Source organism: Phaenicophaeus curvirostris, chromosome 20 (genome assembly GCF_032191515.1).
Source record: "Phaenicophaeus curvirostris isolate KB17595 chromosome 20, BPBGC_Pcur_1.0, whole genome shotgun sequence".
In the NCBI taxonomy this organism is placed as follows: Eukaryota; Metazoa; Chordata; class Aves; order Cuculiformes; family Cuculidae; genus Phaenicophaeus; species Phaenicophaeus curvirostris.
In genome coordinates, this window is record NC_091411.1 from 11,313,843 (window position 1) to 11,327,397 (window position 13,555).

Sequence of the window (13,555 nt, forward strand, 5' to 3'; positions counted from 1 at the left end):
GGTATCAGCAAAAGAGGTCTCTGAAACTTAGAGGTCCCTCTCCGAGCCCTGCCGACGTTCCTGAGCCTCTGGATTACTACAGGAACCTCAGGGAGCAAAGATGGATACAAAGAGCTCCAGCCAAAACCACAGCAAACAGCTTCAAAGTGTCTCAGCTGCACTCTTCTATTGCCCTGGCTCATGGTAGCGTGTCCTACACCCCTGCATGCTCACGGTCTGCTGCTGCTGGAAGCCTCTCCCTGTAAGCAAACTGACTCAGAAGAGAGCTGTGCTCTCATTCCTCCTCCCAAAACTATGCACCAAAAAAAAAAAACAAACCACCAAGATGAGGAATAAATATCTCTTCCACACAAATACCAGTTTGAAAGCAGAGACAGGTAACAAGCCAGTAATTGAGCAGAACTGTGAGACGCAGACACAAAGACAGGCGGTGACAGCACTCACATTTTTTGGACAGGTTTCTAATTACTGAGCACACTTGAGTGCTCGCTACAGAACCTGTGTGTGCTGGCAGGCAGAGGCGCATTAGCAGCCATGCCAGTCAGCATGTCCAAAAGGAGGTGACAGCTCTATAAACAGAGTCATTACCTGAGAAAAGCAAAGCACTCAGCTCGTGCTTGGAGCAGTTGGTTCTGGCTCGAGTGGGCAGCAAGGAGCACAGGGCAGCACCATCGAGGGAACCGCCAAGTGCCTGCGGAGGGAGTGGCACCTCCTCCAGAGCTGCTGCACGAAGCTGGGATGAGTTTGCCACTGCACAGAAAACTATCTAGGATTTTACAATAGTTCAGTCGGTGAGTAACCCACATCGCATGGCAGCAAAGCACAACAGAATATCAGGCTAAGCGGCTAGGGCCAGTGCCAGCCAAGAGCCAGACTTTCTTTTCAGCAGTGATGGGGAGGAGCTGCGACCTTGCCCTCCAACACAGCTGGGAGACATCACCTGGAGCACTTCACCATTAACAATCCCAGTCCAGATAAAGGGATATCTCAGTCTCATCAGATCCAAGACAGGATTGCTAATACAATGAGGAGATAAATCTGACGCCCCTGAGCTGAGCTGCACAGGCCAGAGCCTCTCTGGACTCTGCCGGCCCGGCCAGCTCGCCTGCAGCTCGCTCCTGGCAGCAAACCAGCACACAAAGGCTTTGCTCAAGGCAGCCGAGCAGGCTCCAGAAGAACAGGCTGGGCTGAGCTGCAGGGCAGCCAGCAGAGGGATGGGCACAAGGCTTGTTTCTGACAGCGAGCTGGCAAGAAAGGCTGCAAGGAAGTTGCCGCAGGGATGGCAGCGTGAGACTGCAAATATGCACAAGAGCAGCTATTCCCAAGTCCTTTCAAAAGGCAGCACTTGATTCCATTATTTTAATTGCTGATGTCAGTATGAGAGATTTTTACAGACATTTTGTGAGCGTGGATAATACAGACTGAGGTAACCACGCACAGACCTGTTTGCTTGTCACAGAAATTGGAACAGCCACAAAAGCTGTTTGGACAGTGGTAGATGCCAGCAGATTCATCCATGTAGCAAAAGGCTGCAGATAACGGCATCAGGTCATGCAAAGTCTGTGCTGAGCTCCACCCCGCTCTGCAGCCCCACGCAGCACAGGACGCCTGGGGACCCAGCCTGCCACAGAGCTGGAGGAACACGGCACAGCCAGAAGAGACGGGCGCAAAATGAGCTCAGCTACCAGATTCCCTGCCAGGGAGCTGGGCTGCTACGTGGCACTAGCTCAGCATGCTGACTGGGCCACTAACGGCGTAAAGGGCTCCCACACCCAGCAGTGCCAGAGCAATGCCCCACGGTCAACCCCTAGAAACACCACAGAGGCTCCAGCTCCTTCCAACTCAAGCACCCAGAGCACAAGAACAGGCACCTACCCTGTTGCTGGTCAACTGCGAGGCTCGGACAAGAGAAGCAGATCTTGCCTCATCACCCATCTCTGTGAAAGGAGCTTTGACCTTCTGATCACAGGCTGAACACAAGACTAATGAAACCAAGAGGTAAAACGAGTATAAACGAGAATCACCTGGATGGGAGTGAGCTCCAGCTGAGAGCAGCTGAGAGGAATAACACTGCGAAAGATGGACTTGGGTCTCCCACCTGAGTATTAACTGTGTAATCAGCTGAGCCCCTCCCTTCCCAGCTGCGCTAGAAGGAGCTAGAACTCTGGGAAGCAAAGGGACCCGCCTGGGGTGCCTTACATGATCCCAAAACACACAGCCATAACGGGGGAAGCTGGGCATTTGGGCAGAGGGCAATGAAGTGTCAAGAGCCCAACCCAGATCAGGCAAAGACCAGTTTTAAGTGACTTTGCCTACAAATAGCTCTATGCAGAGAAAAAACTTAAGTCAGACATGGAGTCACTGAATGAGTGTGGGCACATTCAGGGCAGATATAAGCCCACAGGGATGAGCTCTGGACTCGCTTGCCTCAAATATTCCTTAGATGTTGATGTGTTTTATACTCATTTACAGCCAGTGAGGCACACCAGACCCTGTGTGTCTGGTAACGAGAAAGATTTCCCTAGTATGCAATGATCATATCATGTCTGGCATAAATGGAACAGCAAGTGCTGCATTATTCTCTGAAAAGATTATACAGAAAAGTACTATTAAAAACCCTACACCTACTGCCTTTCATATATTGTTTCTTATGCCAGAAAGGTACCTCAGGATTAACAGATTATCAGTGCATTAGCATTCATATTCTGAATAAAGCATCTCCAGTCATTTTCCTGCATGTGCACAGACTGGTAACTTTAAAGGCTATGTGAAATAGCTTTGGATACTAAATAATAAGCAGAGGAAACTGCATGAGATGGGAGGGAAGAGAAAAGTGACTTTGCCATTAAGTCTCTAAAGTACACTCCTGTTTTATACCTCCCTCTGCCCGAGAATAACACGGCATTAAATTTTCCAATTATATAAACATATGAACACTGGATTACTAGAAAGAGATAATTGAATATTTTGACTCTTCTACAAGGGACCTGTCATATTTGAAGTGGGAGATAACCAGGGCATACTGCAGCAGCCTGTGTATGCACGGGCTGTAAAAGTCTCGGTTAGATCCAGAGAATATAAAGATCTCCAAAAGAGAGAGAGATCTTACCAGTGTTCATTATATACAGCAGGTAATTTATTCCACTGACATCACGGTAGCTTATACAATAGTTAAACCTGGATATTTTAGGCCATAGATTGTACTACTTAAAAGCTGTAAGGAAAGGCATTTGCAGCTGTAGCATTTTGAATCCGACTCTTCTATAACTCTGTCTTTACAGGACATCAATCACGAAATGAGAGAAACTGTAAGCTATTTTCTAGTAACATACTGCCAATCGCAAGACAAATGTCAGATGTCACAAAATGAGAAGTAACCATTTTTCAACTTGTGAATGTCTTCAGATATATTACAATGCAAGTGTGAAAAAAATGACCCTTTCAGCTTCATTTGTTCTGACAGATGCCAGACCTTGGAGTGTGGCATTTTATCTTCATACCACAATAATCCTTATGAAACTTAAACAAGGCTGAGGGCAGTGGCATTAGCCTGCAATCATCCTCTTATGTACAATACATAACATTTCAAACAGTCCAGCTGTTGAACTAAAAAAAGATCACCTACTACTACTCTTATTGGTGCTACAAAAAAGGACAAAGAGAAGAAAAGACGCCCACATCTGGCAGTAACACATGCTGGGTATTAGTTTCTTGTGGGCTCAGCTTGACTTCTGCATTGTGTTGTCATGCCGCTGGTTGCTGCTTGGGAACATGCATGCTGTTAAAACTAGCAAAGGTACATCTAAACTTTTCCTGAAGTAAAAACTCACTCAATTCCATGCTGAGTCCATGCCGTTAAACAGGCGGACTCCCTGGGCCCTCTGCGCTGACTGCGCTTCCAAGGTCAGGTTCCTGCTACACCACCTGTTGGAACATTTTGGCATCAAGCTCAGGTAACGTTCTCCACTGCAAACCTGAATGCCCAGATGCTGCGCCACCTCACAGCCTGGCAGACTTTGGCAGTGCGAAGAACACTGGAACATAAGCAGAGTCATTACATTAAAGAGCAGAACAAAAAGGGAAAATCAAACACGGATGTAAACATATATTATTGTAATAAATTAAAAGACTAAAAGGAATGTGGCCGAATATCCCTAAAGTACCAAGGTATTCACATCCTTTCAGCCATCCTCATGCTCTGCTTAGCCCCCAGCCCAGGAAGACTGGGATTATGGAAGTCATGGTTCATTTCTTGTAAAGTAAGACTACTCTGTGCAAGTCCAGTGGTACAGCCTAGCATTCTTGATAAGATATTCTGTTAAATAACAAATTTGTACAGTTACACTGTTATTTAAGGGGGAAAAAAAAAAGAATATGTGCAAAGACAAAGAAAAAAAAAATCTGTTGTAGGTATTACTGGTATTACTGCAGGTCCAAACAGAGTAACAAACAGGCAAAAGGCAAAAGATTAGCCAAGTCAGAATACAACTAGTTTAGTCTAAAGTTAGTGATAGGATTGGTTTCACTGGAACTTCTATGAACCCATAGGCCTTTACAATGTAGAGCTCTCTGCAGAAAGCAGTGCAGTACCTGAAGACAAACCCAAATCTACCACTTCATCCACCAAATCTGACCTAACAAAGTCATTTTTTCTGACTTTTTCCGTGAGCAAGCATGAGCTTATCAGTTCTGTGGAAGCAAAAGGATAAACATTTTTAGTTTTTCTTTAAAAAATTAACAGTACTTGTCATGGCAAAGACATGTACAGAGTAGAAGGTGAGATATGATTTCAGTGTTTTGAGATTGCCTTTAAAAAAATAAGTACCCAGACAATGACCAAATCTGTATTGATTCCAGCGGTTCAAGCCACCAAAAGAAGAGGGTCAGAGCCTGAAGTCTGACCACAAACATAATTCCAAGTTTCAGTTTTCCAAAGTCCACATCCTAGGACTGCAGTTCCTTACTTAGCTTCCATGATACCTCTAGTGCATAAAAAAGCAACGTAATTCCTTCGATATGAGTGTGCTTCTCAATAAGCGCAACCACCCCCATGATGCTGGTCATCATCCTACTGTATTTTAGTCCTTGTCTTCACAGGTGCTTTTCCATCCTCTCTGGATGAAAGCACAGTCTGTCACACGAGGTGCCCTGTAGGTCCAACAGAGAGGTAAATCAATAGCCATTGCCATGATCATTATTTGAGAGTGGGAGCTTGCAGCAGACTTCTTGAAGAGCATAAATAAAAAAAGTTGAAATAAATAATTGTGACTATCAGACTATCCAGGAGTCTGCCTCTTCTCCTGCAGTACGGTTACGTACCTGGGGATTAACTCTCAGTTCTGCCCTGATGAATTTGCACCATTAATAGCGATGATTTCTATAATCCGCAAGTTTACTGGCTGTGGTCGTGCGACTGTGAAGGGGGGGATGTGCAGCTGGTGTAAGGTGAAGTCCATCTGTCTGACAAGGACCTGCTGCGCTCCGGCGCTCCCCAATCCCGCGGCCACAAACCAGGCGCTTTTCATCCAGGGCAGCCAGATGATACTCACAAAATTCAATCAGCAACGTCACTTGCTCGTGAAGGGGAAGGGACTTGTATTTCTTCTGAGCCAGACAGAAGAAAGCTTCAACAAAGGCTTGCAAACACATTCCTGCAAGGAAAAGGTGTTTTTAGGAGATTCATAGTCCAGTGTTCGCTAGCAAACTTCATTCCGTAAGAATAATACTATCTCATTTCCTTTGGCAGCGAGGCCAGATGTGCCAGGTATGGACACACATAATCGTGTTAGTTAACATCTTTTAATTTCTACAGCAGCCATCTAGAATGCTCATTAAGAAAATAAAATCTGTCCCTCAAAGACCAAAAGACAGTATTTTATTTGTATGGCTGTTTCTAGTTTTGCAGACATCAGCCTGACCAGCAGCCTGGCATCCTGAGGCAAACCGGTACAGCAACAACTGAGTTCCAGATGTTGTACGATTCAACTGATGTGACATCAGCCTTGATTTCTGCTGCCCCAAATATTAAACTGAAACCAAATCAGACACGCAGTAACATATTGAGTGCCTCAAGGAAAACAATCCATTTTGAGAGAAAAACAAGTTTATATCGGCACCTGAAAGGGGTCATTTAAACCATGTATTTTCAGAGATGGACCTAAAACAAAAGTTCAAATGTAGAAGTACTGAAACAGCATGCCATTTCAGTCTGTGGCACAATAAAGATAACCCCATTACCAACTACCACTTTATCACAGAAGTGAGTTTATTTGAAGTGTAGCGTTTTTCACAAAGGCTGAAACTAGGAACAAATCCTCAGCCTTCTTGTTGAAGCTGAAGAGGCCATTTTTCCAGCTATACCCAGTAACTCTACAACAGCAGTTTGGTTTCAACTGAATGAAAAACAAACAGCTGAAGTGTGTATGAAGGGAAAGTGGTGCCGTGCCAAGAAATTTCTCTGCTCTAATAAAATGGTCTGCTCTGCCCCTTCGCAAATAAAAGTCCCCTGTGGAAGCCACATGCTGCAGTACAGACTCCGCAAGTGTTGCTGGATCGCATCTTACTAATAACCCATTATCATGGCCAACAGAAAGAGGGGCTGCATGTTAACGCTAATTATTGTATTTAAAACCTTGAAGTAATACCTACTTCAATTCTTAATTAAGAAGCCAGACCACAATGGGGTTTGCAGAAGGGAACAGTATAGCTACTTTGTGCTTTAACTGCCTCTCCCAGTTGGAACATACACATAGGATTATTGTAGGATGAGATATTGAAAGGTTTGGGGGTTTTAACTAAACGTTGGCTTATTGATGCTGCAGGAAAGGCAGCTTTTCAAAATATGACAATTGCATTCTGAAGTATAATTTCTCTCAACTAAGGCTGCAGCCAGGGTTGCTTACGATCCTGGCTGTAAAATAGCTGCAAAGGAATGGCTGGGTTATCTGAAAGCAGCAGCTGCCAGCTCAGGAAACTATTTTATCAGTCACGGTGAGCTGCAGGCAGGGTAGCGCACACACTTTCTCCTCCATAAGTGACACTCATGTGAAGCATTTAATGAAAAGAGTGAGGAGGTGCTGGTTTACACCAGCAGCAGTTACAGTATTGGTTACAGCTGGAGAAGGGCCAAATGCAGAGCCAGTAGAAATGGCCGTGGTTCGTGTCTAAGAATACAAGAAACCACCACAGAATGCAGACTGGGATCTTCTGAAGCAACAATGCTTGAAGCCCAACTCTTACAAACACATGTATAGAAATGTTTGCCTCATACATAGGGATCTCAGACAAATAACAGACTTAAAACTGAAAACACATCTTTTACAGCAAAGACTAAAGATTATAGAGATTTTTAGGAGCTTTCAGAAGATGATGTAAAGTGAATCTGGGCCCCTCGTGCAACACTGCTGCCTTTGTGATGTCCACCTTACGAACACCTTCATAATAATTCAGAAATATTTATGAAGCAATCATGTTTGCTTTAAAAAACTAAGTCCATAAGATAATCAAGAGAAGAAACCCATAGTGAATGTTTGGTAGTTGCTCATTCCCACAAGCAAGCCATTTTCTTCAGCAGCTTTAGGCACACACGCAAAGGCAATTAGTATTCAGCAGAAGAAATTGGGGCAGCCTGGTATCATCCCCGGTATCCGATACTGCCAAGTCAGGTACGGCTGCAGCAATAGTGTGCTACCCCTGAGGAAACAATTACATACTCAAATATTTAGAAAAACTAGGTTTGAAGAGTTTTTTTGTTGAGAGAAATATTTTCCGAATCTCAACAAAGAGGACATTTACATCAGAAAGTTGTCTCAGTGATCCACATGTGTCCAGCCAGCACTGGGGTTCAAGGGTTATCAGGGTGGATGTGGAACTGTTATAACCATTTCTCACTGTAGGGAAAGTAATTACATCGAAGAACATCCACCCTTTGGTGTGAGCAGAAGATAAGAGCCAAACTCATGAAAGAAGAAAACACTGACGTTTCAATTAGTTTGTTTTCTTATGAAAGGAATTTATGAAAAATCTGTCTTCAAAGCACGAGAAGTGAAGGTAGACGAACTCCACCGTGGGTACCGGTAAACTGACGGTAGTTTTTAACTTCAGACTGAACACTGATTTAGACAACAGGGATCTGGGCAGTCAGAGACAGACATCCCTTTTTTAAGGAGATGAAACTGATTTTTACGTTTATCTGTAAATCCAGAAAAAAATAACCAAAGTAATCAAGTATTAAACAGAAAAAAAAAAGACATGTCTGGAATGCTTCCTTTCAGTCTGCTTATTAAATTGTGGGGGTTTTCTTGTAAAAGCTTAATATTCTAAATGCAACTGGGTAATAGAAAATATTTATATTCATTTTTGCAACCACTCAACTGCACTATCAAGAAGAAATGTGATGGTAACACAGTAAATCACCAAGGAGGCTGGGAATAAGATCACACAGTTTAATAAACATTTTCCTTTTGGCTTTCAAGCTGTAGAAAACCCTTAGTGCTGTTTAGCAAACAGCCTCCCATAGTCTCTGTTCTTGGCTAACAGCTTTAAGTGCTGCATTTTAATTTAAATGCATATTCCTAAACTGGAAGTAAATAATTTAGATGAATGACTTGTAATGTTTCTCCCACAGGCTGAGCAAGGTCAAGGACAGGGAGTGGCACACTGTGGTTGGGACCGCACTCCTGCAGGTGCCTCTGATGGAGAGAAGACATAGAAACAAATCCTTGTTGGGGTAGATGAATTTCATATAGAAGCCTTTCAGTCTCTCTGAGTACACTTGTACCTTTAGCTTTACAATTTAAAGTAGATGTAAAAACGTTTAAAAGTCCCTGATTGACTCTTTTTCCTGCAAGGACTACCAGGAGCACAATGTCCACAAAGGGGTGCTTGTAGCAAAACCCACAGCGACTCATCCTTGCTAAGAGCCTATTTAGTACCTGAGCACTGTGCAAGTTTGTGTAAAAGCTATTGTCCTTCCCTCACCCATCACAAAGACCATGAAAATGAAACAGGGAGCATAACAGTGGGAGGGAATTCTCTGGGAAATGAAAAGTAATACAGGCAGTTCTGTTTGTCCCCGAAGTAACCTTTTCAAGGAACACAATTAAATAAAAAAGAGAATTTAAGCGTATTTATTTCTACCTCCTGCATAGCTTTTTGTCTGGTTGGGTGTTGCCAGACCATGTAAGCTACTCTAATACGGATGTACCTCCTTACACTGGAATTCAATTGGAGGTTCCACTGGGAACAGTTCTAAACACTCCTCTGCAAACAGCAACAAGAATTACAAACGCAAAACTGCAAGCGTAAGATGTGGCTTGCAGAAGACTTGTTCCTATAAATAAATTGAAAACTAAGACAGAGGTGAAAGGAAACTGCCACAGAACTAAACAAAGGAATTTGTTGTACATGCCTCAGATGTACATGCCTTGTTCTCATTCTTTTTACTGAATGTTTGAGGTGTTTGACACAAAACCCAGCTTCCATAGTCTTCAAATACAAAACAGCATTACCTGATTCTTTGTGCTCGATTCCCATGCTGTTCCACCTTCTTGTGATATCAATATACAAGATATCTACAGAAGCCATTGAAAAACTGCTGTTACTCAGTTTGCAGTTTCTGTTAGAAATAGACAAAATAAAGAAGAAATTCTGATTATGTCCAAACTTCCAAGTTAGAAAAAAATTCTGCAAGGGCAATTGAGAGAAAACTGGGAGAAAAGTTTATCCAAGTCATGTGTACATATCCACCATAACAGGTTTAGTCTGATAAAAGATATACAGATATTAAACAAACCAGGGTTTGCTATATGTATGTATCTGAAATGGTAAAGGCCCTGAATATTCCATCTCCTGTACATAACTCCTGTTGCCTGTTCGGATTGCACAGGCACCACCTCTGCACAGAGAATTACTCTTTTATTTGACTGACTGATCCTGTTTGGAAAGGGTTGGAGGAAAACTTTCAGGCACAGAATGACTTCTCCGTGCCTCACCACTGACCAGATTTACCCTGTGCGTTACCAAACACTGCGAGGAGAGCAGCAGCATCGCTGGGTGCGTCTCAGGTGTTTGGTGATAAGCACGTGTAGGAGACCTGCTGCTTGTGTGGCCTGAGCCTGCAGCTCGGTGCTGATCGGTGTGTAAGAACCAGCCATCCGTCCAGGATCTCCAGATGTCTGGCAGCCTGGCTGGAACCAGCACACAAGCCAAAATGCTGGCCAAAATTTCTAGCCAGAAAACAAACAAACAAAAAACCTCAACCCCCACAAAAAAACCAGACAATCTTACTCTTTAGTAGCCTAAGCAGAGCTCCCCTAAGTCATTAAGGTCTGGCCTAGACAGCCCCAAAAAAATCTTAGGCAGCATCCAAGCAACGACTAGAGCCACGTTCAGCATTTCCTTTTTAGTTATTGTTTTAGAATGAAGAAATTATTGAAGGGGAACAGATTTTGATTAACTAAATCTGAGTGGATAGTCTCTGCAACCATATGCCCACCCCCCCACACACACAGAGTCACCCCTGTGTTCCATTTTACTCTCAAAAAGTGATGCAGCACACACCTTAGACACATGATCTTATTTCTGAAATGAGTGGAAATGGCTGCATTTCAGAGAAGGGCCACGTAGCTGGTACAGATTCTCTGGGGAAAGTAAAATATTTGCCAATATTAAAAAGTTTAAGATGCATTAGAAGACTGCAAACACTATTTCACTGAGATAAGGCATTTTATTTTAATATTCTTAAAAGAAAATGTTGGCATTTACTCGGTGTTCCTCTGAGGAGTGCCAAAGCAAGGCTGGACTAAACAATAGAAAATACAGAACTGGAAACAATCCTGCCACTGGTCTGTGCATAGAGCAGATGCCTTCAGTCATTTTCTATATATTCTAATTTGTATAAATTAAATTGTTTATATTCATTCCTGAATGTTAAATGCATCTGCATAGAAACAGGATCTGTATTTTAAGAGTACATCTGCTGCTGCTGCTTATTTCTTTTGTCATTGTCAATGAAAGACAGAAAATGAGATATTTGTACCCTGACTAGAACAGATATATCCATAAAAACAATAAAAAAACCCCTTACAAATAAAAAGCAAGTGAAAAAATAAATTGAGTTCCTGCCATTGCCAGTTGCAATTTCACAATGCAAATCCTTAGCACACGGTGCAGCGGCAACTGGCGTCTGGAAGCCCTTTCCCATGGCCTGGAGCAGATGGCTGGGCCCCCGTAGCCAGCGGACTCGGATCTCGAGTGACCCAATTTCAGCTGTCACTTTTTTGCAGTGGTATTCCTACAATTTCCTGGGAACATGTCATGTTGACTGAGACTGCAAATAGTAGCTCCCAAAGCATCACTGATCTGCTGCACCATGAAGACCCATGTTCTATGAGACTATGACTATGAGACAGTTTCCTAGGTCAGGTATTTTGGGAGCTTGGAATGATAAAAATATAACTATTTTATATAAAATGCAATGGTTCAATGGAACTTATGGAGAAAGCTTTCTTTACAAGGCATTACTAAACCTGTAAGATAAAGGGTATCACTGTTCGTCTGTGTTTGCTCGGCTAAACTTAAGACACGCGCATGGACAGCGGGTTTAAGCAATTCCTAAAGAAACCTTCACCTTACTAACCTTATAAATGTTCGGAAGCCTGTTGGCCCCAGCTTCGTTGTCCCTTTCACACCAAGAAATCGGATAAACAGAGCTGCCACTCTGTCCACAAGGCGCAGGTAGCTAAACTGCTTGGCATACTTGGGAAACACTTGCTTGAGGCAAAGGGAGGGGAGGCCAGCCTCTGGGCTTTCAGTGGAATCATATCTCGGTTTGTCTCCCTGTCCAGTGTCCAACAGCTCTTCATCTGCTTCTGAGATGTGCTCGAAAGCCTGACACCTATAGCACAAGAAATAATTGTATCTTACGTTAATCTTATTCTTGTAAGATTCAATATGCTGTCTTTCAAGGCTTTCTTTTAGATTATAAAACATGATTTTATGAGATATTCACAAGAATGAAAAAGTAAAAACAAACACTAAGGTTCCCAAAGCAGAGATCATGTTATAGGAGTATTTAGTCTAGGACTAAACTTATTTTCCAATAATGATGAGAAGCCTTTACCTTCCTTGATAAGTAAGGTTCAAAAAGTACAGTCAGGTATATTTGCAAAGAAGAAATTCTAACAATACATCCAGAAGCGATATGGTTCACATCAATGCACACTGGCACCACTCAAAAGACAATTTCTGGGCAATCCCATTATTTTTTCTTCAAATCCTCTGTGCACACTGTCAAAATACATTATTTCATCTTCATTGTCATTGCCAAATTCCCCAAATAAAGCTGATCAAGATAATGATGTTTTGAAATAAATGTTACATGTTTATTCAGCATGACATATTTGTGCTTTTATTCTGCGTTTGACATATCTAGACAAAATGAAAGATTGCTGTTCTCCTAAGCTCAGACAGTCTGATAGCTGATGGTAATTACCTGGCACCCACTAAGCATACGCAGCTTTTCATTTTCTTTCCAGTCATCTTTCTAAGTACCCATCAGTGAGAATAAGTATGATTCACACTAGGCACTAAAAAAATTAGTGCTTTTACTACATTGATCTTTTGTGTTCTTGAGCAGATCCAGTATCCTTCACAAAGTTCTGTTCCAGCAGACGATAACGATCAACAATGTTATTATCCACTCCCAGCACTGTAGCAGTTATTAAGTCAAACCTCCAGTAAATCAGTACCTTCCTCAGCCCTCCTGCAACCATCCTGCAGCCAGTCATCCATAACAAGTATTCCCGTGGAATTTTTAGCCTCTCTCTCCTCCTATATTTCCCTAAAAGATATTAATCCATTGCCACGCTGCATCCTCTTTCAGCACAGAATACTTCCAAGTCATATTTTCAGCTTCTAGTGAGAGGTGTGATGAAAATAAATGCAACAACTCTAAGACACAGGACCCCTACAGAAAATAAAAATAATTAAAAAAAAAAAAGTTTTAATCAGTATAAATTAAATTGTGGTGTCTAATTTCTAAAAGGTATTTTTGGCCAAGTTCTCAACTCTCTGAATCTGGGCTCAGAACTTCTTCATTCACTCACACCTCCAGATGTTCCCTTTGAACGGCAGCAGCTCATCAGCCAGTACAGCATCTGCCCAACCAGTAACTGCAGATGTGACTGCTCAATGCAGGAGGCTGGAAACCTCTCCCTGCACTCAATTCCAGCTCCATGTTGATTTAGGTGAACTCTGAAGGCTGGCAGAGCCAGCATCCATGTAAAACAGCATCTATTTCCAGCCTCTTTTGGTGCTTAAGCACTCAAACAAGCTATTGCTGCTCGGACAGGACTGTCACACTGTGACTCACAAAGCATCTGTTCTTCTAAGATTATTGTTACAAACTTCTTTTGTATCCACTCTTGCATCCACCAATACCAAGTATCTGTAAATGTGATCATTTTTTTGAGATAAGGCTCTAAAAATCTTTAGAAAGTAAATCAGAACCTTAGTCAGTGTTTTGGTCGGGTTCCTCAGCAAAGGAAAAAAAATG

The 13,555-nt window shown here is 42.6% G+C and overlaps 2 protein-coding genes across 2 annotated transcripts in view; one reads left to right on the top strand and one right to left on the bottom strand.

Annotated features, from left to right (window-relative positions):
* Positions 1-13,555, top strand: part of PTGS1 (prostaglandin-endoperoxide synthase 1) — a 200,637-nt gene that overhangs the window by 12,442 nt on the left and 174,640 nt on the right. The gene's annotated exons all lie outside the window — the stretch shown is intronic.
* TTLL11 (tubulin tyrosine ligase like 11) overlaps positions 4,097-13,555 on the bottom strand; it is a 40,375-nt gene continuing 30,916 nt past the window's right edge. The window contains 3 exon segments of the mRNA XM_069873598.1: positions 4,097-5,651; positions 9,510-9,616; positions 11,639-11,896. Coding sequence (XP_069729699.1) covers positions 5,362-5,651; positions 9,510-9,616; positions 11,639-11,896 — 655 coding nt within the window. The 3' untranslated portion in view covers positions 4,097-5,361.